The sequence below is a fragment of the Centroberyx gerrardi genome, chromosome 3 (genome assembly GCF_048128805.1).
Source record: "Centroberyx gerrardi isolate f3 chromosome 3, fCenGer3.hap1.cur.20231027, whole genome shotgun sequence".
Lineage (NCBI taxonomy): Eukaryota > Metazoa > Chordata > Actinopteri > Beryciformes > Berycidae > Centroberyx > Centroberyx gerrardi.
In genome coordinates this window covers 8,224,410-8,250,667 of record NC_135999.1, presented here as the reverse complement: position 1 = coordinate 8,250,667, position 26,258 = coordinate 8,224,410, and the positions used below count along the sequence as shown (strand labels likewise).

The following is a 26,258-nucleotide window of genomic DNA, read 5'->3' as shown; positions in this document are numbered from 1 at the left end:
TGCAGACAAGTATGAACTGAGGCCATGACACTGGGAAAATATTATTCTTCATACTGGCTTGATAAGAAAATACAAATAAATAGATAGCCTATTCGTTCTCAGGGAAAGTATGTCCTTGGCTTACATGAGACTTGGTGACTGATCAAAAAGAAATGACCATGCATAATAAAGCCACATTACCATAAAAACCCTCCTTAAAAAGGCAACATTACACATTTCATTTAGGATCAAGTTTTAATAGATCAAGTTTTATTACAATAAAAGTATATTTAAATGGTAAATACCCAACATTGTATAAAAGTTTGACGAAATGAAACTCATCAATGAAGACAGTAATAGATGTGCAATTTTCCCAAAACATTTACAGAATTGAGATATTCTACAGAATGTACATGATTTTGCATAAAATGTTTATGAAATTTAACATTTAAATCCATTGGCAAACCATAGGGGAAACATATTTATATGGAGGAGCAATGGCAACACACCATTATTACATAAACTACAAGAAATCCTCAAATATTTTTTTTCCCCCAATTCAATTATTGTACAGTAGCATTATATAAATATTCTGTACTTTCATATCATGGCACATGGGTACTCACTGAACTGATACTTTTGGCAAAAGAAAGGTGAATCATTATTGGCAAGGCTAATATGTGAAAAAGGCCAGGCCTGTGACTTCTGTTTGTAGTAGCCTGATCAAATTGAGAAAAAAAAAAAAAGACACGTAGGAGCGCGCACGCGCGCACACACACACACACACACACATACCCACACACAGACGTCTGCATTACCCAAAATGCAAATGCAAATACAAGCACCATAAATCGGATGTAGTCTGTGATAACTAAGATTTCTTGGTTGTAGAATGAAATTGTAAATGTCTATTACATATAGACAAACAGCAAACTAGCAATGTCAGTCTTCTTAGTTCTCACCTTCTCAAACAAATCTTAGGACAATTCTTCCTGAGTTAAGATACTTGGCAGGAATATGCTGCTCCAAATCAGGAAATCTTTGGAGAAAGTCTTTAAACATTTGGGGCCAAATACAGCGGTGACCCAAAATTAGAACATTTAAAGAAACAAAAGAGGTACTTCTTGAAACTAATAACCCACAAACATTTAGAAACAGAGAACTGCTGCTATGACAACATGTTAAGAGAACACATTCTCCTGTTCTCGGTTTTCCAAATGTTTTAACCTCCAAAACAAAACTCCAGCTGTGTTCATGAAACATGGTCCTCTGCTCCTGATGGCTGAACGCCCCCTCAGTCTTTAGGGCTCCGGTTCTAAATCTTCCAGAAAATCTTCTTCCTGTAGAGCAGGAAGGAGATGAGAACCCAACAGGAAGTAGCCAGGAGGTTCTGGGTGAGGTGCTCAGCGTGGGATTGGCTGTTGGCCATACGCCAACGGAAGGGGAAGTACTCCTCAAACACTTCGTGGCCCACGTACACGAGGATGGAGTTCATACCTGGAATCATGCACACAAGTGGAAAGGTAAGGCATGGGTCACAAAGGTCATTTAAGGGTATTTTCACACCAGTAATCAAAGTCTGAGATGCAAAAAAATGTAAATTGGTAACTTCATTTTGTTTCTGATTACCCAAAAACACACACCAAGCCAGAAGTTTGCTGGCTTCAAGAGAACAGACTCAGTTTACTGATGGTGTAAACTTGTAGATATGGACTGTTGAAGACTACAGCATGTTTGCAACATATAAATGTTTGTGTCATCCAACCCTGCTCTTGGTGAATGCCTGGGAATAGAGATCAGTGCTCACCGGGGTAGTAGAAGGGGGCTCCAGTCCACCACTTCTTCACATCCACTGTGTAGTAGACCAGGACCAGCACCACATAGGCAAAACAGGCCAGTGTTGTCACATAGGTCAGAGACCTAGAAGTCACATGGGCAGAAAATGTGCAGCACCATTAAAGACACATTCTACTGCAAAAATGTAACTCTAAAGGATATCTCTGCATGTTTGGGGACTTTTAATCTGTCTGGGGATTCCCTTTGTCCCACTTTGTGGACCGCACTCTTTTTAAAGCATGATATTACTCTTACTCTAATTAGCATAATATATCAGGAAAACAGTCATTGCCTAAAGCTACTTTCATACAGGACACCATAACCTCACCCCTGCACTCTAAAACCCATTATTCCCAATGGCTCGCCCCGTGTATTAACGAATTTCCACTGTGCCGAGCAAAGCACGGGCACGGCACCGCACCCAGCACAGTGACCTTGTGCCCAAAACTCAACCTAGTTACACTTTTATGTTGCGTTTTGTGATGAAACACCTGTGTCCAATAGTTACAACAAGGGAATACAACACTAACAAGATGACAAGCTAGGAATAAAACATTTTTTTGCGCTACTACAACTTGCTGTACCAAGCAGCAAGCGCAAGCAAGAGTGTCCCATCTAAAAAGACACATGATCTTTACCATAGGTTCTTGTTGACAGGAATGAAGCCCTGGTCTCTGGAACACTTGGTAAGAACCGCTGATATGATTCCCTGTGTGGTACAACAGACAATATTCAACAACACTCAACATGGACAGGATAAGAGTACAGAAAAAAAATGATCTCTTTCTGAAAAGACACAAACATTGTGACAGAGATACTACATTGCAATGCAGTGAATCATTATATTATATATATATATTATATCATTGACAGATTTACACATGTACTGTAAAGATGTGAAGTAGCAAGATAATCAGCTTACCAATACGAGGCCCCATATGAGGAACCTAGACATTATTTTTGAGTGGAGATCTTTGTAGTGTAAGATGATCTTTCCTGCCTGGGAGAATCAAAAATAAATCATAAAGTTATTTAGTCTGGTAGTTCCAACAAGCTAGATGATAGTTTCCTCAGAATCGGAAATATGAAAAAGAGCAAGAGACAGAAGAGAGGGACAAGAGACAGATAACAAACCTGTAGTCCAAGGAAAGCCATGAGGATAGAGTTGATGCTGCCCAGAACACCTTCTGGGTCATATGGCATGCGAGTCGCATAAATTACCTTGATTGAAATGCAAACAGAATAAGATCATTCTGAATATAGTTATACAATAAAACTATGGTTTCCTGCTACAAGACAGCCTAGCCTTCCATCACCTCTAAAGGTTCACTAGCTATGAAAAATGGGACGCATTTGAGAGAAAACTGATTTGAAAGCTCAAGCTCAACACCTTAAGTTATAAAAAGAGTAAATGTGTCTATAGTTGGTATGTTTTTGGTTGTTTTGCCGGTCACTAACCCGCGAGGAGGGGGTCTGATAGATGTGTTTTTCTCCCAGCAGCCAGCGGTCGATGAACCCAGCCGCTCCACCGGTGCAGTTGGCGTACAGGCCCATGTCCCCAATCCCACCCGGACCCAGGTAGCCACTGCACAGAAAAGGTCAATGTTATTAAAGTAAGAGTCAGGGGATAGACAGCAAGGTTAAGGCAAACTCTGGAGGAGTTGACATCATAGGTCATGATCGAAAAAGGCACACGTGCATACATACAAACATAGACAGACACACAGACAGACACAGACACAGATCCGTTTGACTCACGTTGGGCAGCCTGGCACAGGAAGGAGGAAAGTGAAGCAGAGCCAGATGCTTTCCAATAGAAGCACAACCAGCCACGCTGGCCAGTACAGCAGGATCTCACCACCAGGGTACCACCATGCATCCTGGGAAATATAGACACTCACAACAAGCTGCCCCTAAACAACGCACATACCTATAACTTTGATCACAAATACATTTAGCAGAAATAAGTTAACAAGAGAGAGTTTAAATTAACTGCTGTGCCAATTAAACATAAAAAATGAAATTAGAACGAAAGCATGAGAGTACAATGGAGGCGATGACTGACCATGGGCAGGATGTCCAGGCGAGCTCTGGCCACCAACAGATCCAGGCAGGCTACAACCAGGTATGACCAGGCCAGGCGCTGCAGCACACCTGGGATCCGCAGGTTGTCCCAGGACACTGTGGATGAGGGTGGAGAGAGTGAGCACACATGGAACGGGAACACACAGGCATGTAAACAAAGGCAGACACACACACACACACAAGTGCACCCAGTTTAAAGAACAAGAGAATGAGCTGTCTTAATGGGTGTGGCTAATATAGCTACACCTGAATACATGCACGTCTGTATACTCACAGGGTCCCTGGCAGTAGTTGGGGTTGATGACGAGGACTCCTATGATGAAGAGCTGCAGGCTCCTCCACACAGTCTTCCACAGCAGGGAGCAGCGAGTCGAGCCTCCGCGCAGCAGAGAGTTGACTGACAGGGCGATGGACGTCCCCATTATGAACACAAACCTGGTGGGAGGGAGGGACGGGGGGGAGCGGAGGAATGGGACAAAGAGAGAAGTGGTGCAAGGAAAGAAAGGAGGATGGAATGAGGGGAAAGAGAGCGAGGAAAGGAGATAAGGTTCACTCACAATGTGAACATTGGATTTTTCACTTCTTGACTCAAAGCCTTACCCAAAGGACAAAAGGAGCTGATAAGGTTTATTTATTTGGTACAGCACTGTTTCCCCTGGGATTTTTTTTAGGGGTGGGGGAAGTTTTAGTTTGAGGTCTAGTTCCAAACCTAGTTACCTTGTAGTTAAATTCAATTCAAAACTTTATTTTCCCTTGAGGAAATTTTGGTTTGCAGACAGAGTTTACAATAAAACACACAATAATAACATGATTAAAAATACAACAAAAACACTAACAACAAAAACACATATGGACATATCTCATACACAAGCAAAACACGCTACTTCATTTCATGTGTAAATTGCACAATATGATTGCAATGGGGTTGAATGAGTCCTTGGTTCTTTCACTCTTTTATCCCATAACATTATTATCACATAAGGACAATTTCTATACATTTACTTTGCATGTGTTTGGTTTTTTGAGTGGAATTTTTTAAAAGATTTGTAAAAAATACTTGTCAAATGTATCTGTTAGTAATAAAACTGTAGAAGGAAACCGCAACTGAGCTTACCAAGGGAAGACCAGATCAGCAACAGTAAGACCTGTAAAGAGACAAACAGGAAATACTGGCTTCAACGTGACCAAAAGTAGCATTTCTGAAACCCACAATGCAGTAACTGGGGGTATTGAGATAGAGTGTGTGGCCAAGGCTAGGTAGATACGCGACTAAATTTGTGACATGGTTAAAAAGAAATAAGAGACAAAGCTGGGCTCACCGTTCCAGCTCTCATGTCTGAAGAACCAGTATCTCCCGCCTCCATAGTTCACAAACACCATAATGACCAAGGAGAGACTGAGAGGAGATGGAAAATGCAACATTACTGAAAGGCAATTCTTTATCCATCCGGTGTGCAGCATCACACCAAACAACAACAGCTAAGGTACATGGACATACTAACCATGTTTTAATAAAAGCAAATAAGGATAAAAGAAATATAATTAAATCGGTCACTTTATCAAGGATAATCCATGTAGAAGCAAATACTGTATCCCCTTTGGCGCTGGATCCATGATAACATTACAGTGTGGGCACATTCTTGAATGCCAACATGGTGGTCAGCTGCCTAAATCTCACAATGCAGCCAAAATCACATGATATCAGAGTAATTCAGTTACGCAGTCCCGCTGAGCTGTAATTCAGCCAATGTCATTTTTTGAAGGAACAGCAGAGCTGCCGGGGGGGGTGGGGGGGTGGGGGGGGGCTTGCGGCGGCGGCTACCCTCTGAATGTGTCCAGGGAGCGCAGCCTCTTGCTGGGGGTGGGAGGGGGAGGGAGGATGCTGTCGGTCACTGGCTCCACTATCCTGCCTGGGGAGCCCAGTTCCTGGATGATGGGAGAAAAGTTAGATATCAACACTGCATTGCACCCTCTGGAATTAAAAACAAATACAGATCTGCCATGAGTTACAGCAAATAAATGTGATTTGAGACAGACATGATGACATTATACAGAATTATACATAATAGCACTGGTTATCCCTTGCAAAAATCATTTGGGGTTCAACCAATATGGGTTTTTGAAGGCCAATATCGAGACAGAAGTAGCTGATAGCTGATAGCTTTTGTGCCAATATTCAATCTCGTTAAATTTGACCGTTTATATGCCAAAAAGTTACAAGGATTCAGTACTTCCCCCAGATTTGTATTCATGTCAGGGTGGAAAAGCCTCTGTAGCAGCATTTAGACCATCATGGGACACTCAAACTCATTTAAACCCATACTAATGAAATTACTGTAGGTGGTTAGCAGCTCTCTATATACACGCAAACCAATACATCAGTCTAACCGTAGTAATCATGCACCATGGCTGGTGTAGTTACAGAACCATCCTTGGCCAAATCAGGTCCTGGGGTCTGTGATCATAAACATGCCCTCCATGCAAACCACTGTCCCACAGAAACACTCACAGAGTTGATGAGCCTCTCCGTCTCCATGGAACTGCCCAGTCGGAAGAGGATGTTCTTCACTACATCAAGCCTGGACAAGACGTAATCAGCCGGTTAGGAGTGTTTCCTTGATACACCCGTGCTCACAGTTTCCACTCAGGACATAAGAAATAGAGCAGCAGCAGTTCTAATTGCTGTGCTGTGGCATGAACTCAGGTGGGGATTAAAGTTTTGTTTAAATGCTAAAACCACTGCCGAACACAAATATTACATCAGCAACATTAAAATCAATCAAATCTAACATTTTAATTTATATTTTGCTACGTTTATACTTTGCTATCACTTTTTGTATGATTATACCTGACATTATGTGACACTTCCAATCAGTAATAAATACATAAAACGGATGAATGGCATTGATAAAATTGAGAACCGCTGCAGTATTCAATCAGTCCACACAACACAGCTTTACTTAGGCATTTACTGAATTTATTGAATAAATAGTAAAAGGGAGTTTACCTCAGTATTGTTCCTGCAATGGCGGACACTATGGCCAGTCCAGCAAACAGCAGGAAAGCTATCAAGATCGCTGTGGGGAGAGAGCGGCGCATGGCTCAAACACAGTATATTCTTTGTAGAGGGGGGTCGGAGTGAATGAACAGAATCAAAATATATGACAATACATCTATTTAATATGGGCTTATGCATGTATGTGTGTATGAGACTCACGTATGTAGCTGTTGACAGGGTCTGCATCAGTCACCATGGAGCAGTTGACCACTGAGGAGTCGTTCAGATTTTTCACCCACAGAGAATAGTTCCCACGCTCCCCGAAGTGGAACGGAACCCTAGGCATTAGAGACAATATGCTAATTAGACAGCAAGCCAGCCAGACCAGGCCGAGCAATACACACACACGCTGCACGCAGAATCCATTTGTGTATGTCATCAATCAAATGTACACAGTGTCGACACACAGCACACACATGAAAAATTATTTCTTCAAAAATGCTGGAAAATCAGTCAAATCTATTTAAATATTTCTATTAAAATGTTTAATTTTAGAGGTAGATTTTCATTCAAATGTCTTAACGGTCATATATTAATGTTTAGGCAATGACTATTATTTTATTTTTTTCCCCCCCAAATCATCTTAGATCTTCAAACACATTGAAATCATGTTTGTTCAGGTACATATAACACAAACTACTGTGTTTGTAAGAGAGATCTGAATATCCAACTCATCAATTTCAGGGTGATATTCAGCAGAATATACTTGACAGTTTTTTTTGACGCAGGTCTGGTGTGTGTCGGAACACATGTGCGTCCGTGTTCAGTAGCTTACGTGCAGAGCTCCAGGGTGATCGGGGAGCTGTTGAGCTGCAGAGTGATGCCGTGTTGTGTGCTCACAGTGAAGTCTACTGAGCTGGGCACGCCAGCAGCCGGCCCCGCGGGCACCACCCCAAGGTGCTGGTACAAACACTAGCACACAGGACAACCATCACCATGATCAGAACAAGTCAGGGATCCACAGCATCGATTGGAAAACATTTGATGTGTGTGTGTGTGTGTGTGTGTGTGTATGTGTGTGGGCAGCAAGTACCTGGTAGCAGTGCTCTGACATCCAGGACACCACCACCTCATCGCCCAGCTCATTGTTGACAGTCAGAAATGCCTCATCCATCTTCAGGGCTGTGGCCTTACGATGATGGGAACCAGCTGGAATAAGGAAGAGGGATACACATACAAATGCATTAACATGATACGAAGAGAGGAAATGCACTGGGAAGATAGTGTAGGCTACAGCTCAACGTTTTTTGTAGCAGACCACACCCAATAGTGAAGCCACTGTGAGGCCACTGCTTACTAGACTGGTCGATACTGTCATTTCAAATAAAGCTGAGTAACTATACTTGCTGTTACACTGGTTATGAAGTGAACCGAGAACACATTCGCTGGCTACTGCCAGCTTTCCTGACTCCATGTTGTCCTGTATATTACAAGTCAGAGCAATCAAACCGTGAGGGCTTTTGCTTTGTAATCCCCATTTAGAGGCTATAGCTGCGTAGCTAGCAAGCTGCAATTTACCTCAGCACCGTGGTTCAGTGTGAACGTTAGCGGGTACCTTAAACCATCTCACTATGTGGTAGCTAGCTAGGCTAAAAGAAAGGTAAGCAGCCCAATTTAACCGCAGTCAGTCAGCTACTGTGGAGGAGGAAGGCATGTGATGAAGTGAGAGGGCTGAGAGGTTGTGACTGCAGAGCCCGTGGTCACATGCTATATTAATCCGTAAAGCAATCTGGGAGGGAAGTTCAAACGTCTGCGGTTCTTTCTTTGACTGCCTGTCGTTTCCTTAATGTAGAGTTCAGGGTTTTGCTAACCTAGCCATTACCTAACAGATCATATGCCTCAATAGGTAAATTATTTAATAACCCTCGTATTTTGGTGAAGCGTTAATATGTTAGCGAAAGTTTTGTAATTGTTGCGAACTGATTCAAACGAATGAAAGGGTGAAACTGCTGTGAAACCAATTTGCTAGCTAGTATCTGATTGCTAGCAGCAGTTTAGGTAAAAACTGAGCACCGCTTGTGGTGCCAACTGTTAACGTTACTTACAAGAAGACATTTCAGCTGTCAGCGGCGCCACGCTAATGGCCACAACCAAAGCAATAACTGCAAGAGAAAGCAGCTCGTGTTTCTTTGGTTGTGTCATTACTTTCTCACTTCTCTCTTTCTCCCCACGGTCGGAGATGTGCCTTTTGTTTTTTTTCTTAACTTTCCTCTTGCCATTATACATGCCACTTCCGATCCCTGCTTGTTTTGACATTGTAGTGGGAGCAAGAAGGGACAAAGTACAAAAAAACGTATCTGGCTCGTCTCCATCATTGTGGCCCTAAATAATCTACTGGAACATTATTGATGCGACGTGACTCCTACCGTTCAATGACTTTATTCTATATGGACATCAGGGCATTGAAAAATGACCTGATGGATCCACTTTGGTAAAGTTTAAACGAGCATCTCTTATCAAATATCACTTTTAGATGTGGGAGTGTGAACATGGAAGCAGGCTTCAAAGCTGCGGCGCAACTTTGGTGCAATTTACCGTGCAGATGCTTGATTTGCCCGACTGACACTAATTAGAATTCAATTGGGTCAACACGTCAGAAATGAGAGGCAAATGCAAAGAGCGCCCACTGTTCCGCTACGTCCGAGTATCACAAACGTCATCGTGAAACGACCAGAGTTTGCTCTGTCTGTCGCAACTATCTTCCGTTGTCAACATCCAATATTTATTTTGACCAAAGTACACACTCACTGAAAGTAGTTCAAGTATGCAGAGCTGTGTTTGGTGATTAGTAGTTTATGAGAAAAACAACCTTGTTTCAGGTATCACAACTTCAGCCTCAATGAATGGTCTCTACCAGATCGGTTGCTATGGTAACGGTGATGTTTTTATCATAGAGATTAAACTGTTATATCAATGGTTTTTATGCCATGTCTGCCTGCCAGAGGTGAACTTGGAGGAGAGCGCACGGCTCACACACTTCCACGTACACTTTCACAGACTAGGAGACGGGAGTGACTCTTCGCTAATACACACGATCTTTGACTGTAGTCAGCTGCCTTTTTATAAACTCGCTTTTACGCATGCGCAAGCATGTGTCAAGGATTTGAAATCGATTGTTGAGTGAATAAGAAGTGCTCTTTCCCGACCCTGTCACTATGGCTGATAAACAAAATGTTCAGAAAAGGTAACATAGTTTTTAACTTTTTGAATCACATTTACGTTGTTGAATGGCACTGTTACACACACGCGGATTCATAACCTACAACAATGAATCAATCATGTAGTTTTAGACAGCTTAACAAAGTGGCTACGTTAGCTAAACTTTAGCTAAAACCTTTGAGCCTTTTTGCCTGTCAGCTCCTCGCTAATTGTTTTGCTTTTTCAGTGTCAAAATAGCTGCCGGAGCAGTTGTTTGTGTTGAAAGTGAAATCAGAGGAGATGTAACTATTGGTAAGAAGATACTTCATTGTTGGCCACTCGCAACTAATCAATGCTGACTTGACAAAACTTCTATTTCTTTATGTAACTAATCCCCTCATCTTTAAGCTATCCAGTCTAATTTTACAGGTTTTAATCAAGTGTGATCCAGTGATTTTCAAACATGTTCCCTGTGTTTTCCCAGGCTCCAGGACAGTGGTCCACCCCAAAGCTCGTATCATCGCAGAGGCAGGACCCATCGTGATTGGAGAAGGCAATTTAATAGAGGAGCAAGCTCTCATCATTAATAGGTGATGTAAGATCCACTTTATCTCAATGTACTTCTCTATTTTAGCCACCTTTTTACACAGTCTTCCTCTTCTGTATCACCCTTCCTAGCATTATATGAACTATAAGCTTGCTTGTCTAATCCGCCCAACAGTTACCCAGAGAACATCACACCAGAGTCTGAGGGAGTGGAACCGAAGACCATGACCATTGGTATCAACAATGTGTTTGAAGTTGGATGCGGTATCCTTTTGACTGGTGTAATCATGAACCCAGCTGATTCTGTAGGCCAAGTCAATTTATGTTGTAATATGTGATGATGCTCAGTCATCAGAAACAAACTTTCCCTTAACCAACCACTAATAGTGTCGCAAGCCCTGAAAATTGGGGACAACAATGTGATAGAATCCAAAGGTGGGTTGTTTTAATCTGTGTTTGGGTTTCACTCTCTGTTCATGTAGGGCTGTGGGCAAGTGTAACACACATCTTGGGAAAAGGATGGAATATTTAGATGTATTAGTTGCAGACCTGGGTCAAATAGTACTTGCAAATCCTTTTTCTTGTTTTGCAGCATTAGTTTTGCCCTGTCTAAAGGGCCAGATGGGTGGAGTTTGTCACATGTAATAATATTTAGCACCAGGCCAAATTAATCCAGTCAGAGAATGATGGCTAAAAGCTTTCAAAATGCTGTTATGTGAATGATAACCTGCCTACAGAAAAACAGAATTGTACTAAAAGGCAAACCCCACCCACCTGGTACTTCACACAAACTTTGAGAAGTATTTCAAGTAATTATTTGACCCAGGTCTGATGTGTTGTACTGTGTGTCAGTCACTGTATCAAATGTCTTGTCCTCTGTTCTGTCGTCTAGCTGACGTTGGGAGGAATGTGATCCTCACCAGTGGTTGTATCATCGGTGCCTTCTGCCAGGTCAACACCTGCGAGGTCATACCTGAGAACACGGTCATCTACGGCTCTGGATGTATGAGACGAGTCCAGACAGAGAGACCACAGGTACATGGATACACGGGGGGGTGGGGGGGACGGGTAGCGCTCGGTTACGGTAAGGGTTGAATTGTCACCCCCCCTATACTTTCACTTAGCTGTCTAGCTGTAAGAATTTAGCTAACTCTTGATCTGACTGTTGTCAGATTACATTGAAGGGAAGGGAAGGTCAGCGAAGAGGAGGAAAACTGAAAATTAGGGATTTCTATAGCAGACCTGCCCTACCAACATGTTAGTGTTGATCTTGTAGTCATGAGTTTATATGAATTACACAGGTTAGATGCATCTAACTTTGTAGAGTATGCCAAATTTGTAACCAAGTTATTTATCAAAGTTTGTTTTTATTTAAAGCCCAAGATGTGAGCGACACTATCAACAAGAGTTAACCCCACTGAGGTGTGGCCTTGTGCATGGACTAATAATGAGCAGTGGCTCACTTCATAATGCCTGCTTTGATGGTGATTTTGGACAAGAGGCTGTTGTGTATGGTAGTAAAAACTGGTGGTGTGGGAGCAATGGTGGGAGCGAGGATAGCAGGAGTGTTTCTGTCTCAGAGATGGAATAAAACCTCTACAAATGCACACGCTTAAAGAGACAAATTGAGGCACAATGCGAACATGTTAAATGTCACAAATCTTTCCATCTTTGCAACTTCACTGACCTCAATAGCATTTTTTGCGATGTCTGAAAACTGTCCATCAGTCCTGGAAAACAAATCTTTTTTTTTAATTCATTGTAGTCTAACAGCCCACTAGTAAGCAGGTACAAGGTTTTCCAGACATGCCCAATGTCTGTGAAGGTGGTCAAAGGGAAAGAATTATGAAAAGCGCCTCTTCTGTCTCTTTTCTGTATTAATTCCTTTGTCTTTCTCATCTTCTCCAGCCCCAGACTCTCCAGCTTGACTTTCTGATGAAGATCTTGCCAAACTACCACCATTTAAAGAAAACCGTCAAAGCCACAATACAAGCTAAAAACTAACTTCACACTTATTAGGAATGACCGATTGACTTTTTTACCAAGACGAGAATTGGCATATTTAAAACATCTTACTGGAGGGAAGTCTGAATGTATATAATTATGTAAAATGTAGCTAGCTTTGTCAGTACTTTTTTCTTCTTTGTCACTAAAATAATTTTGTACTTTAACCATTAAGAGCAGATAAGTCATTTATCTGTATGTTTTCTATGACTAATAAAATAACCTCAAAAATGCTGGTGGTGTTGTATTTCATGTAGACAGAGTTGTGATGACAGTACTGAATTTCACAACTAGTTTAAGAAAGTTGGAAAATGCATACAAATCTCCAATGTATACTTGTATGTTGAAATGAGAAGAATATCAACACTACATCCAAAATTGGAAGTATTTTCATTCCCTTTACACACCGTACTTTTCTCATGTTTTATTGTGACTCAGACAAGGCCTCAATAAAAAAAAAAAAAAACCAGCATGTAAGTGTGTGCTTTGATGCAGAGAAGATCACATGAAATGAGTCAAAAGCAGCATGGCACACTGGCTGTTACTGATGCAATGCACCTGATGTCCCTGCAACGTATGTAGTTAAAGCACTGAGTCAGTATCCTGTTCAATAGTGACGGAATTCCGGTATTTAGAACAGCTATGCCATGATGTCGCAGTAAAAGAATTCTAATTTTGAAATTCTATGAGCAGAATAGTCAGAGATGTACAATACTGGATATACCCCGGTATTTTCAATGATGCACTGTGTAACAAAAAGCCGCCTTCTGCAATTCTCAGGAAAGAGTACGGAAAGATGCCAGCAGATGAAGTCTGCTGTCCTTTCAAATCAAACTTTCCATACACCGTATGTCACACACAATGTCCGTGTTATACTCAGTAAAACTTAAAAGAAAAAAATATATATTTACACATTTCGCTCATGTTTGCGGTTTGCTGACAGTAAGATGAATGGCTGTGCCCCTTTACGGTAGTTTTGGCCATGGGCATCCAGTGTCTTAAATGGTCTTACTATTAGACTGGTTCCCATTCCTCAAGTTTCTTTCTGCCATCACTGATCAATAAGCCAACTGGACAGGATTCCGCAAAACAGTTTCTATGCAGTCCACGTACTACAAAGATCAATGATCACCGAGAAGAGTGCAAGGAAAGGAAAAATAAGCCAGTTGGTTGACACTACTGAGACAGCCATAAAAAGTCTTTGTATTGTAGTAGAGCCAGGGTCGGGTTCTCCCATCTCCAGCTGTTCCTGGACTGCAGCTTCCGCATCACTCCTCCCGGCTGCAGGAGGCGCTGAGGGAAGGGGTTTCACTTCTTGCCAGGCACACCCTCTGAATAGTCCTCCAGCACTCCTGCCAAATGGTCGTTGTGGGTCTTGAAGCGCCTCTTCTTCTGTCCGCCTGGCTTCTTCCTCTTCTGAACTGGTAACTGCGGAGGGCAGAGCAACAAAACCAACGCTCATTTAGACAAAATAAGCATGAATGTCATTGTAATCAGTCTGAGATTACAAATTTTGATTCAAAGCCATCGTTTCAAGTGAATTCAATCTGGACGTTCCACCTAATTAAGTTTGGGAAACAATTTACAGAAAGAAGATAACAAGGGTTAGAATGAAAAACAAGCAAAGTTGGGGACTAAAAGAGACACTGACCGCTTTCTTTGGCCCCGTTTCTTGCATGGAGGAGATGCCTTGTTTCTTCAGGTACTCCTCAATCTTCTCTTCATCCATGGAATCCACTGGAACACTCCTCCACAGCTTCTGGAATTCTAGGATTGAAAGGGAAGAATGAAACCGTAAAATTACACTGATCAAACAACTGGGCAAGTTATTTCAAGATATGGACCAAAGCTATGAAATTATATAAACTAAATGAAGGTGATATGGGCAATATGGACAAAATTTATATCATAATAATCCAAACAAATTATTTTGATATCGATATACAGTATAATGATCTATGAATGCATTAAAAATGTGTTAGATAATCAAATTGATGTTCATTGCATTGAACTGCATGGTAATATAAAGTACAATAAACACTGTGATTTTCAAATAATATTCCCTAATTTGTTTCATATCATATCAAAAGTTTGAAGAAAACCTCTGCAGAGTATGTGGTTTGTTGACAAGGACCATCTTACAATGCCTGAGTCAAACTCACGCTGCTTTCAGTAAAAATCAGTTTACCATGGGCCATCAATAACTGTATCACTATATCACTCTAAACCTGCAGCGGGCAGTCTTTCATCATAGGAACAGCCAGAGGAAAAAGAAAATCAAATCAAAATCAAATCAAATCTTTCAACAGTTGACGGACAAACCTGACCAATGCTCACCTTCATCCACCATAAACTGGCAGTGCTTGTCATTGTAGAATAAGACCTTCTTCTTGTCTGGTCTGGTCACAAAGATGATCTGATCCCCTAAAGCCTGTGGGAGAGCAAATGGGTTCAACTTCCCATCTCTTACACTGTGTGAATACACAAGTCTGGTTTAGTCACCACCAAATTTAAATACCAATTAACTGCTCATGTAAGGGTGTGAATGAGTGTGTATCCCTTGCATTAATCCACATGATGTACACACTGGCATCTATGCACAGACATATATTTGAGTATATACAAAGTGTGTAATATGTGTGTGTTACCTTAATGGCCTTGGCCGAGTTGGGCAGCCCCTCCTCCACGTCGTCCAGCAGCACTCCTCCCAGGCCCAGCTGGTCGTGTTTGTCCAACAGCCGCAGCAGAGCCTTCTTGTCCTTCAGGTGGTACTTGGGCTTAAAGGCGTACTTCCCATCCCGCACATCGATCTTTGGGTTGTTGGCCAAGGCCTGGGATTGGAAGGGAGGATGGGTGAAGGAGGGGATTTAAGGTTTCAGGTCTCTGGCTTATTAGTGGACGAGCTGGGTGCTAGCACACTCAAGGTATGCCCACTGTTTCTTTATTATTATTATTAACTAAAAAAGCTTTGGACTCTTAATTCAGCAAGAGATTCTGTTCCAACTTTAAAATGTTCAGACACATTAGGAGATGTGCAGATGTATTCAATCTTTTGATAATCTTCGCACATCAAGATATTTAACTTTTATTTTTTTCCACCTAGAAATGAATAACAGAGTATAGTTACTACTGGCGGTCAAATTGTAAGCACTTTAACTCTTTCGAATGAATTCAACTTTTTAACCTTTCAAGCTGAAGCAAACACACTTTTATTTGCATTCAGCTAGCCAGGAAATGCACTTTTCTAATTTGAACATTGAGTATCCATGACAATGTATTATATATGGCATAGCACAAATTATCAGCATCATCAATGCAGTATAGTATGCATTAGTGTTACTATTGATGGTTTTTCTTGTTAAGTACACAGTTCCTACTCAATGGCATTCCTCTTTTGTAACCTACTGGATGTCGTTTTGGAATGTTTAGTTGCCACATGCTCACACCAACCAACAAAGGACTGTGAGGGGAGAGGAAGGCAAGTGGTGTGTGGATTTCAGGTGTGAAAGGGGTCAGTGAAATGGTGCTGCACAAGGACAAGTGTAATCCTGATGATAAATGTTAGCTGTTACAGTATGAGAGGAACACACGTAAACACATGTGCACACATACGCACCTCACTCATGAGCCACTGTTTCTGCTTCATGCCGATGTCCAGCAGTTTGGTCTCATCCAGAATCTCTTCTAGGGCCAAGAAGTGTGTATCGCCTCTCTGATGCCTCGTCTGAGAGAGTGAAGATAGATAATGAAAACACACACAGAGTCAACAACAGTACAAAAAAACATCCCTTACTAAATTTGGTGTTCTAATGTAAGCAATTCTCAGCCCCAATACCTTTGACAGGACTTAGTCAAATCGCTACAGTGATTTTGTACCTAATATGCTACTGTCAGTGTAATTTGCACCCTTCAAAACTATATGTATATCCAACAGAACTTCAAAAAAAATAATCACACATTCAAAAAAAATCTGTCATCATGGGTGCGAGTTCTGCAGCGAGGGATGAGTCAGAGAGCTGGTGTGACGGGGCCTAGCAGCCTCGCTGCAGAGTCACAGAATGGTAAACAAGCTGTTTACATTCCCAAAGAAAGACTGGGGACCAAATGTTACGCTGGGGACACAAGTGACTCACTGGGTTAACACAATACAAAACAAGTCGTCAAATTTTTAAAAGAGCTTTGATTGAGATGACAAGTTTAAAATGCAGCAATTAAGAGACGCTGTTGTGAGAGCAGGAACACAATCGGACAGGAACAATGACCATGAAGAACAAGGGATGAGTCGAAGACATGCTGACAGGTGCTCTTTTGAAAAGACAACACAAGTGCATTTGATGTTAGATTGGACAAGATGTCTCCAGAGGCATACCTTCATATAATTGACTATCTTGGCCAGGCAGCCAAACTTGTAGCCAGAGCTAGCCTTGAGGTTAAAGCTGCCATTACTGGACTCTGAGGAGAAAAAGAGAATAAAGTTTAGGCAACATGTTTAGAAGTCACATTATTTAACCTAAAGACTGACACTGGTGGACTGTTTGGACAGAGAGAGTTTTTTTTTTTTTTTTTTCAGATTCATCTTTGAGAAATTGTTAAAACACAAACAATCTACATGATTTTTGCCTGCGTCAAAACTATCACTAGACAAAAACAAAACTGAATTATTTTTTGGAAGAAGCAACTTCTCTTGTATCCAAATAGCACACAAACAGCCATTCATTATTCTTTATTTCATCAGCATAAAACTTATTTTGAATTTCAGTACATCTGCTGACAATACAGAAAGATAGCACAACAATTTATAGCCTAGTCGGTGTACCAAAAACATCCTAAAAAATATTACAGGAATATTACAGTAATTGAGAGTAATCTGATCAGAGTGATTTGAAGTCCTGCCAGCTGGTCCCAAAGATGCTGTCCCTACCCCCCCACCCCCCTGGAGACTCTGTCTGAGGCCTGGGCTGAGGACCAGCCAATCAGAGATGCCCACAGGCATTGACTCATGAATGATTCATGGTGTGGGCGGGAGATGCTGTTGCTGTGTACCGCTTAGGGGGTGGGACATTGAAATTGAGGCAGGACAGTTAGCGAATGGTGCAGAGGCAGGCCTACAAAATGGCCAATGACAGAGAGTGAAGCCTGTGCCGTTAGGTTGAGACGTGAAGAGCTGCAAGGAGTGGCAGAGAGAGAGAGCGCGCGAGTGCACGAGAGAGAGCTAAAAGTGCACGAGAGAGAGCTAAAAGTGCATGAGAGAGGACTAAACAGGAAAATTGAGAGACTGAGGAGAGATCGCGGAAGAGGGAGAGAGTGGAAGACAGAGCAATAGGTGGAGCAACAGAGAGAGGAGAGAGCATCTCTTGACTCGCATCCTCTTGAGACCGATCCAGACACACAGGTGAGTCTGCATTTTTCATAGAATGACATGTGTCCATCAGAAGAATGTGTGTATGTGTGTTTGAGATCAACAGATCAGAAGAATCCACACTATGGATTTAGGCTACAGGCTATAGGCTGTCCTACGTCTCACTGTGTGGGTTTCTGGTTAGTAATCCAGATCTTTTAGTAGATCATACATCTCTGCCTGCAGTAGAGACCGATACCATCAACAACATTAGAGAGAATTTCAAAAGGAAAAGCAAATCATCACCAAATGTAGCAATTATGTGTGTTATTTACATTATACCGACAAGTACGAAATAAAGCTGAAAGATCTTATGAGGGTAATATAATATTGAGGCCAGGGTTGAGTATACACCCATTGGATTAAATAAACATGGATCTGTCTGTCTGCACTCTCCTGCTTGAATACCAAGCATCAGAATTGTGTGTATGTCTGTGTGTGTCTGTGTGTGTGTGTGTGTCTTGTCTGTGTTTGTGGAGATGCCTGACTGGATTCAAACTGCAGCTCTCTAGAGAAATCAATGAGGGACTGACAGCTGCGAGGAGCCAGCCAGAGACATAAGGAGAGTGTGTGTGTGTGTGTGTGTGTGTGTGTGTGTGTGTGTGTGTGTGTGTGTGTGCGTGTGTGTGTGTTGTGGGAGGCAGCCCCTGTGCAGTCAGCCAGAGAGCAATATGTGGTCCTAGAACACCTTAAGGAGCAGTGCTGGGGTGGGGCTTCATTTAGGCTACAATAACAGATGCTACAGGGAGCCAATCTGTCCTTAATGTCTGCGAATGCTATGAGAAGGGAGGGGGGAGGCAAGGGGGGGTAAATCCAGGCGAGACAGATTAGGTGGGTGTAAAAGAGGTTGTCGTCATGGCAATGGGTTGAAGTGAAGTTGAAATTATGGGCTGGGTGTGGGATGGGTGGATGCCACAGAGGGAAGGGGGGAGAGTTATGTTACATCAAGAGACTGATGAGAAAAGGCCACAACATGCACACTGTACATAAACGTGTATGCGTCCAGAAACAGCACTTTGCTCCTGTAACCCAATTACCAGTTCGCAGGAAAAGTACTTAACTGTGTGACGTCTCATAAGTCATTAATACTTTTCTGTCTTACCTCTCTCCATTAGCCCAATTCAAACTTTACAGCTTACATTTTGCCAGCATGCAGGAGAAGTGAGAGATGTTGATCCTCACCTTCCATTGTACACTAAAGTTGAACTGACATTACAACGCACTGAAAACACATTACTGAAAATTTGAAAAAATATGGTTCCAATCAAAATCAATGCATTAAAAGAGCTTCATGTGTACATAAAGCATGGATGATTGCAATGTAAACAGTACACCTGTCAAGCTTTTTCTAAGCCTAACCATATCAAACAACACAAGCAACAGACTGGGTCACAGCCATTCTTTAGGATTATGTTTGTTAGCAATGTTTTGGAACCCAAACACATTGTAAGCCCATGCCTGGATTTAGCTTCCCGCATGATTCAAGAGGTAATATGTTTTTGTGAGTTTAGGTCCCGACTCTCCCGGGGTGAAAATGTGTAAGCTCTTCTTGAGACAACTGAAGCCACTACAACAGGTCTGTTGTATCACATTACATGGTGCCATCTGAAGTGGATAGCCCAGCTACCATTACACAAGGAGCACTCAGCTATCTCAGCGTGTGCGCCAAAACACTCTCTCTCTACACATAAACACACACACAGGTCATACTTGATAAGCTACCCCATGCCGATATCAGCCTGTGTTGTGAGCCAAATCTGAAAAAAAGGGGACATTTTCAGGATTAGCCTGGTCTGAAGAGAAGTGCTTCAGGGCTAATCCATTACCCCCTTCCTTACTTGCTCCCCATCTTCCTCTCCTCGTCTCTACAGTTCACTCAAGCAAACTGGGTCAGTAGCCCCTGGGTCTGAGTGTTTGAGCTTGATATTGAAGTGTCTCAGTGAGTGTGTGTGTGTGCGCGTTTATGTATGTGCGCGCGTGCATGTGTGGGAGGAGACAGTGGCATGCTGCTTCCTGAGGAGGTAAACTGGTAGGCGTGGGCTGAATGTGTGAAAGGATAGCAGAGGAGAGAAAAATGGTTCGACAACATGCACATTGCACAAGATCTTTTAACTCCCTCGCTTAATTTGCAACACCTTGACGACAAGGTTTTTGTCAGGTGTGGTGAAGACCTTATGGCCAAAGGGTTACAAATCAAGCAAAGGAGCTATATTGCAGTGTGCAGCTATCCTTTGCAACCAGGCTTCTCTTTTAGGTCTATTTTTGTTCCAAGCAGATGGCCTCAGTAGGATTTGTGCTCTTTTGCTTCATAACCTCTTGTTGCATAATTTTCAAATTTTACTAAGAACCCTATCTGTGATGACAGGCCTAAGCTAGGGTATACTGTGTGTACATACTGCAACATATCATTTTACAATGCCATAGCCTATATGATACTGAGTTCATGATGTAATATTGCCGTAACAGAAATTAAATTACACACACATAAAAAAAACAATACAGCATGACCCAAGACTAACCCTAACCCTTTCACTGCAAGAGGCATTTTTTTTTCCTGGGAGGGAATGGTGCTCTCCTGCTGTACAGAGTCCCTGGGCTCTACTGCGACATTTTTCAAAGAAGCACATAAGCTGCACAATTGAAAATGAAATTTAGGCGCATGATCTGTGAAAACGCATCCCTACTTTGAAGCTCAAGGTGCTGATGTGCTCCTTTTTCAACTTAATAGGGTGCTTGAATTTATTTTTAGGAGCAAATGCTACAAAAATGGCGGCACTGTAGAACCCTGTAAATCAGGTTGAAAAATATGCATTTACATTGAAATCCTCAGATCCTAAACATCATGCTCTAAATAGCAAGCCCTTGTGATCGATATCATTTCTCTCTTCCCTCTCACTATGGAAAGGATGCTTTACAAGACATCACTCTCAGACTTTGCCTCCCATAGCACCCTAATGCTGTCACCGCCTAGCGTTGCTACATAAGAGGATTAGAGCCACACAAAAATGTATTTGAGTTCTGAGATTATCTGAGATCTCAGAATTCTGAGAATAAAGTCAAAATTCTCAGTTTAAAGTCAGAATTCTGAGATTCTGAGAATAAAGTCAAAATTCTGAGATTAATCTCAGAACTCAAATAACATTTTTCACGTGGCCCTAATCCTCTTCCGCACGTTGCCCCCCAGACCCAAATGTTGTCACAGCTGCAGATATTAACACTCTGTCTTTCTCCCTATCTTTGCTCCCTCCAACCAGAAGTCATGGCCAACATCACTGCCACCATTCACCCAAGTGGTCTCCCAGAGGCGTTCCCTCTCTCCCGGGTCTCCTTGCAGGTCCAGGAGGTCTACCCCTTCCACGACGGCTGGAATGTGGCCTGCTTCGTCATCCTTCTCCTCTTCATCCTCACTGTCCTGTCTCTGGCTGCCTTGGCTGTGCTGTACGAGCTATTGGACTGTGGGTGCTGTGCCAAAGGAAAGACCCATCGCCAGCTACAAGAGGAGGGGCCGGGAACCTTCGGCAAGCTGATGAGCAACCTTCGCCGGGAGCCAGAATCCCACACCGAGGTGGTATAGGGGGAGCAAGGACGAAGATAAGGAAGAGGAGGAAGCGGGGTTTCAATGCTGAACTGCCCAGTACCACAGCTTTGACCTTGACCCCCTAAGAACAGGACTTTTAAAACTGCCTAATAGAGCTCCAATTGCTCACAGTTGAGAGGATGTGGAGGGGAGTGGAGGGAAGGGACAAGACAGGGTAATAAAAGAATGTAAAAAAAAAAAAAGAAAAAAAAAGACAGGGACAATCTTTGTTTCTCGGTGATTTGGAGTGAGCCTAATTGGGTCTTCATCTCAAGTTAGGAGGAAATGTCTTCACACCTGTACATTCACCACCACCTCAAAACACACAGTAGATCTTGAAGGCCATTTTTACACCACAAACCCCATCAGAGCAAAGAGAAAGCACCCTAATAATCTGGCCTGAAAAACACGGCATGGCAATGCTTAAAGATAAAGACTGCGGCAGAATCTATTATATTCTGGTGGTGCTTATTCTAATAGGAATAGGATAAGCATAGGAATAGGATATACTTTGTTTTTTACAGAATGAAGATGAATGGCCAAAGGTTGTCAATATCAAAGAAAACAAACACTTATCAGTGTTTTAGTATCAGCAAGGACTAAAAACATTAAGCATTCTTTAAAAGGTCTCGTACATCGCCACGAGAAAGGAATATCTACCACTGAAGTTCAAGTGTTGCACATAATTGTGACCTGCTGGATTTATCCCTTGTTTCCAAGTGAGAGCTTTTATGAGACAAGATAAAAGGTTTACAGATGGGAAAAGCTGTTCTACTATAAATAAGGATTTGCAGTTACACTATATCCCAGTTCCCCAACCAGGCCTGATCAACAACAAATACGCTGATCAAGCTTAGTTGGACTTCATCATTAGTTTGGGTAAAGTTTTTCTCTGTTCTTTTGCAAACTGTTTGCCAGTGTTGTCAATATGTTTAGCATTGTAACATTATCCTTTGACAAGTGACACTTGGATGCTGCACAGTGATGTAATTCGCCACGTCATATTGAGCACACTGTATGATTTCATATGCCTTAACACAACATGCCTAATAAATGGTCACAGAAATTATGTAGTGAAGTTTTGGGCTTTTTTTCTGATAAAATGAGAGACATACAATAGAAGCAGTATGATACATAGAGCGTTTTTCAGAAAGAAGTCTAGTGCTGGGTGAGGGAAAAAAAATCAATGTTTGTTTTGTTACTAAACTTATCTGATTCATCTGTGTCAGGAAAACCAAATAAATGTTGCTATACACAAATTGAGTTTTCAGTGGATTGAAAAGCTCAGTGAAAACAATGGACAATAGCTTTACATTTTCAACATGGCACAACATGGCCTTCACTTGGACAAAATCCTTTCAGGCTGTCACTAGTTGTGCTGACATTGGGGTACGGTATGTTAACTTTGCTGTGTTTGGTGGAAGTGCGTCTCCAGTAGGCATGGGCCAGTAGAAAATGGTACAATTATCTTGGCCAAGAATATCCTAGCAAACAGTATGATAATGTTATTAAGAATTACTTACCCACTCATGGTAAAGCACAGCCAAACATTTATTAAAGATAGCACATTTTCTATTTATGTATTCACATGTGTGTGCACTGATCACATGGCAGCATTGGCTCTAATTAAATCTTCACATTTCGATTTGAAAATGTTGGTAATATAAACTGACACCAGCGTCACTACTGCTCATGTTTTTCTTACCACAGTAGATGGTGAAACCCATATACTTGTCCCTCTCTTGCCAGGAACATTGTGCCAACTACTGCTTTGAATACTTAAGGCAAGTAGTTGTCTTAAGGCAAGATCATATTGAAAAGCAGCAGTGGGCTGTAGGATATATTACAAAAGTAGGCTATCCCTATGTGACAGGCACAGAGTTTTCCATCCAAACACCAGACCAGAAAGAAGCCCTTCACCATAGCAGTCAGCAATATTAGGATCCATTCCAAGATGAAGAGTTTGCTACACTTACCAGCACTGTGTTTGGACCCTGAGGAACCCTCCTTGTCGACTTTGGCCTTCTTCTTCTTGTGCGAGCCAGAGTCTGAGGCAGCTGGTCTCTTCTCTACAGCCGGAGTAGACAAAGCTCTCTTCTTGAACAGCTCCCTCTCCCTCAGTAGGGCTGGATCCATCCTGACTGGCAACACACAACGAATATAAAAACAGCTGTAACTTCAACAGCAAAAAACTAAACTTATTGTTTGCTAACTTTTCTTCAAATAGTCTCTTCTCAAGACGACTGTTTTTCTGGTGACAGAGCTCAGAAGGTAAGGAAATCATCTCATGCAAATCAGTTACAAAGTTTCTTTTAAATCACACACAGCCTTGAAGTTTTCGATAGACCAACGTTAAGTACCAGTTACATTGAAATTGATGCCAGCACATAGTGAACAGACGATAGGCTACATGCAAATCTGAATCAGTGCAATTGTATTAAATATAACTCGCGTCACAGATAAGAAGGAAAAGCTAGAGAGATGACTGCTAAAAAAAAATATCACAGGTAACTTAACGTTAGCTGGTAGCTAAGGTACCACTTTCAACTGTCTACCAACGAGCGAGTCGGCTTGGCTTTCAACTTACGTTACCATGTAACTTTAAACTCACGAAATAGCACTGGTTAATGTTATCTTCTTAATCTAAGCGAACATTAGCTGACTACGCTGGGTGTTTTACTAACAACATAACATAGCAAATGTCACAAGTTCTGAAACATCGGCGGTAGCTCGTAAATGTGTTTAGCTTAGCAAACCACTATTACCTGACACTGACACACTGTTCCTGTTTCCAGAGAAGTTGATGGGGGAAAGCTTAGCTCGCCAGTTGTAAACCAGAGAGAATATTGTTCCCTGCGCAAATTGCTACTTTGTTTTGTTCCTTTTTAGACAATGTAGCTACCGTTAGCTAACTAACTTGAGACATCATGCTAGCTCATTTTGTCATACTGCACTTCCGTTCCTCGTTCGATTTTTCGGATATCGACAGCTAATCCTTCGACGTCATGGCGTCATGACGTCTCTCTCTCCCTCTCTCTCTCTCTCTTTCTCTCTCTCTCTCTCTCTCTCTCCTTCCCTCTCTATCACACATACATTTGTATTGCCAAATATACATAGAGATGCAACAATATGAACAATGTAAAAAACAAAATTACTACTATTCTAATATCAATAATGTTCCCTCTTTAAATTAAATTCAGCCTTTTAAAAATTTGTAATTTCCCCACTGTAATGGTGTACCAAATTATTTCTTGTGTCTTGTGTGCCATTTTGCTACTGCTCTACCTGTTCATGTTTTGCCAAAGTGGCTATTTATGGTCAAGAGAATACATTTTATTTTTCATGGTGACGACTTTTTATTGCTTTTATTTGTGGAGAAGATAATATCTGTTTTTGAGGGTGTATGTTTAATCAAACTTTTTCAGTTGATAAAACATAAATAACACCTGGAAGCACAAAGGAGATGAACTGCCTCATACAGTCAGTCCAGTCTTTGTTGGCTTTTCTTTATTATGCTGTGTGGTTTATGTAAATGTCAGCAAACTGTCTCAATAGAACTTAGGTGAAAAGTCATTTTTCATTTCATTGTGACTTTAAGGAATCTACAGGCATCTCAGATGGAGGCTTTACAGCAAAAGTCCATTCTGAAGGAGAATTCAAATATTTCAAGAGTGTTGAGTGCAGACTCGTCTCTGGAATGTTTCTTATAGAGTTTCTGAACAGTGACAACACTCAGGCTGTGAAATGACATGGCACATTGTCTGGTTAAAACCTCATTCAAACCCAAATTCTTAAAATGAACTGAGACGCCAGTGTCAGTCAAATTCAATCAAAATGCAGCAGCTCCAGCTGATCATTTTTGTTGACATCACATATTAAAAAGCCTTTGTTGACTGGTCTCTAGTCTTTTTTTTCTAAGCCAAACAATCAAAATGGATCATTTTTAATTCTAGGTCTATCACAACTGTAGATTGTTTTTTTATTTATTTGCACAGCGATAAACTACAGAAGTGAAGTGACCAAAAAGCTATTAAACAAAATGATAAGACACAGAATGAAGAGAATAAATACAAACTTCTGCAGGTGAAACGACTAAAAACCCAACCTCTCACCTCAGATAAACACAAGAAACACACAAAAATATAGAAATAAAGGTGAAAAGCAGACACAACTGAATTGGGCAAAATTAACTAAATGAGAACAAGAAAGGAAGAAAACAATTTTATAACAACACATATGCAAGAATCAGAAGCAATGAAAATAACTTACATTCAAAAAAGCACAAATAATTTTTTAATGGGTAAACACCAGTCCTGAAAACACACAGAGTGATACTGAGTTAATAAATTGTGGGATACTTAACATTAAGGATTTTCCTTTTCTCAGCAACAAAAAGGCAAAGTCTGAGGCACAAAATACCTCAAACACTCCACTTCAAATTAAAGGCCCATGTCTCCCTTCTTGCACCAGCAGCATTTAACCCAGCCTTCCCCCCTCTTTGATGCATGACTGTGTGTAAAGACTGCCAGGAGAAAGGGTTCAAAGCTCTTTGATGGTGACACCATGTGCCCATTCCAAGGCTTTAAGAACAACTTCTCACTTTCAAATTCACACTTTTTCCGCTACCTCCAAGTGAG

At 41.6% G+C, this 26,258-nt stretch overlaps 4 protein-coding genes across 6 annotated transcripts; 2 read left to right on the top strand and 2 right to left on the bottom strand.

Annotated features, from left to right (window-relative positions):
* Positions 1–291: 291 nt before the first annotated feature.
* hgsnat (heparan-alpha-glucosaminide N-acetyltransferase) lies at positions 292–9,191 on the bottom strand. 2 transcript variants are annotated; one of them, XM_071901840.2, is made up of 18 exons: positions 9,004–9,191; positions 7,992–8,107; positions 7,734–7,870; positions 7,118–7,236; positions 6,908–6,977; positions 6,410–6,479; positions 5,723–5,826; positions 5,220–5,296; positions 5,015–5,045; positions 4,175–4,335; positions 3,881–3,996; positions 3,574–3,695; positions 3,274–3,400; positions 2,950–3,036; positions 2,738–2,815; positions 2,454–2,524; positions 1,787–1,899; positions 292–1,476 (listed from the first exon to the last, which is right to left on the bottom strand). In XM_071901840.2, exons 1-18 carry the CDS (start codon positions 9,182–9,184, stop codon positions 1,295–1,297), a joined length of 1,962 nt encoding a protein of 653 aa, XP_071757941.2. In that variant the 5' UTR covers positions 9,185–9,191; the 3' UTR covers positions 292–1,294. The 2 variants fall into 2 exon arrangements, with proteins under 2 accessions (XP_071757941.2, XP_078147905.1); XM_078291779.1 differs by lacking the exon at positions 9,004–9,191 and adding an exon at positions 8,477–8,628.
* An 895-nt stretch (positions 9,192–10,086) lies between these two features.
* LOC139913700 (dynactin subunit 6-like) lies at positions 10,087–12,907 on the top strand. 2 transcript variants are annotated; one of them, XM_071901817.2, is made up of 7 exons: positions 10,087–10,142; positions 10,344–10,408; positions 10,581–10,686; positions 10,818–10,906; positions 11,030–11,077; positions 11,535–11,677; positions 12,551–12,907. In XM_071901817.2, exons 1-7 carry the CDS (start codon positions 10,114–10,116, stop codon positions 12,644–12,646), a joined length of 576 nt encoding a protein of 191 aa, XP_071757918.1. In that variant the 5' UTR covers positions 10,087–10,113; the 3' UTR covers positions 12,647–12,907. The 2 variants fall into 2 exon arrangements, with proteins under 2 accessions (XP_071757918.1, XP_078138754.1); XM_078282628.1 differs by lacking the exon at positions 10,344–10,408 and having other exon boundaries at positions 10,090–10,142.
* Positions 12,908–13,055: 148 nt separating this feature from the next.
* gtf2e2 (general transcription factor IIE, polypeptide 2, beta) lies at positions 13,056–24,580 on the bottom strand. Its single transcript, XM_071901816.2, has 8 exons — positions 24,387–24,580; positions 23,598–23,762; positions 17,016–17,098; positions 16,263–16,370; positions 15,295–15,477; positions 14,984–15,077; positions 14,298–14,413; positions 13,056–14,074 (listed from the first exon to the last, which is right to left on the bottom strand). The coding sequence occupies exons 2-8, from the start codon at positions 23,755–23,757 to the stop codon at positions 13,955–13,957; spliced, it is 864 nt and encodes a 287-aa protein (XP_071757917.1). The 5' UTR covers positions 23,758–23,762; positions 24,387–24,580; the 3' UTR covers positions 13,056–13,954.
* Positions 21,304–21,618, top strand: smim18 (small integral membrane protein 18). The gene has a single exon (XM_071901779.2). The coding sequence runs from the start codon at positions 21,304–21,306 to the stop codon at positions 21,616–21,618; it is 315 nt and encodes a 104-aa protein (XP_071757880.1).
* Positions 24,581–26,258: the final 1,678 nt, after the last annotated feature.

What these genes read in the sequence shown, in the direction of transcription:
- hgsnat (XM_071901840.2), bottom strand. Translation starts at nt 9,184, where the DNA reads ATGTATAATGGCAAGAGGAAAGTTAAGAAAAAAAACAAAAGGCACATC. An exon ending in TCATATGGGGCCTCGTATTG is followed by an intron (nt 2,525 to 2,737) that starts GTAAGCTGATTA and finishes TGTACCACACAG; the next exon opens with GGAATCATATCAGCGGTTCT. An exon ending in AGCCCCCTTCTACTACCCCG is followed by an intron (nt 1,477 to 1,786) that starts GTGAGCACTGAT and finishes GCATGATTCCAG; the next exon opens with GTATGAACTCCATCCTCGTG.
- LOC139913700 (XM_071901817.2), top strand. Translation starts at nt 10,114, where the DNA reads ATGGCTGATAAACAAAATGTTCAGAAAAG. An exon ending in CAAGCTCTCATCATTAATAG is followed by an intron (nt 10,687 to 10,817) that starts GTGATGTAAGAT and finishes TCCGCCCAACAG; the next exon opens with TTACCCAGAGAACATCACAC. An exon ending in CAATGTGATAGAATCCAAAG is followed by an intron (nt 11,078 to 11,534) that starts GTGGGTTGTTTT and finishes TCTGTCGTCTAG; the next exon opens with CTGACGTTGGGAGGAATGTG.
- smim18 (XM_071901779.2), top strand. Translation starts at nt 21,304, where the DNA reads ATGGCCAACATCACTGCCACCATTCACCCAAGTGGTCTCCCAGAGGCG.
- gtf2e2 (XM_071901816.2), bottom strand. Translation starts at nt 23,757, where the DNA reads ATGGATCCAGCCCTACTGAGGGAGAGGGAGCTGTTCAAGAAGAGAGCT. An exon ending in AGGGTCCAAACACAGTGCTG is followed by an intron (nt 17,099 to 23,597) that starts GTAAGTGTAGCA and finishes TTTTCTCCTCAG; the next exon opens with AGTCCAGTAATGGCAGCTTT. An exon ending in AGATAGTCAATTATATGAAG is followed by an intron (nt 16,371 to 17,015) that starts GTATGCCTCTGG and finishes TCACTCTCTCAG; the next exon opens with ACGAGGCATCAGAGAGGCGA.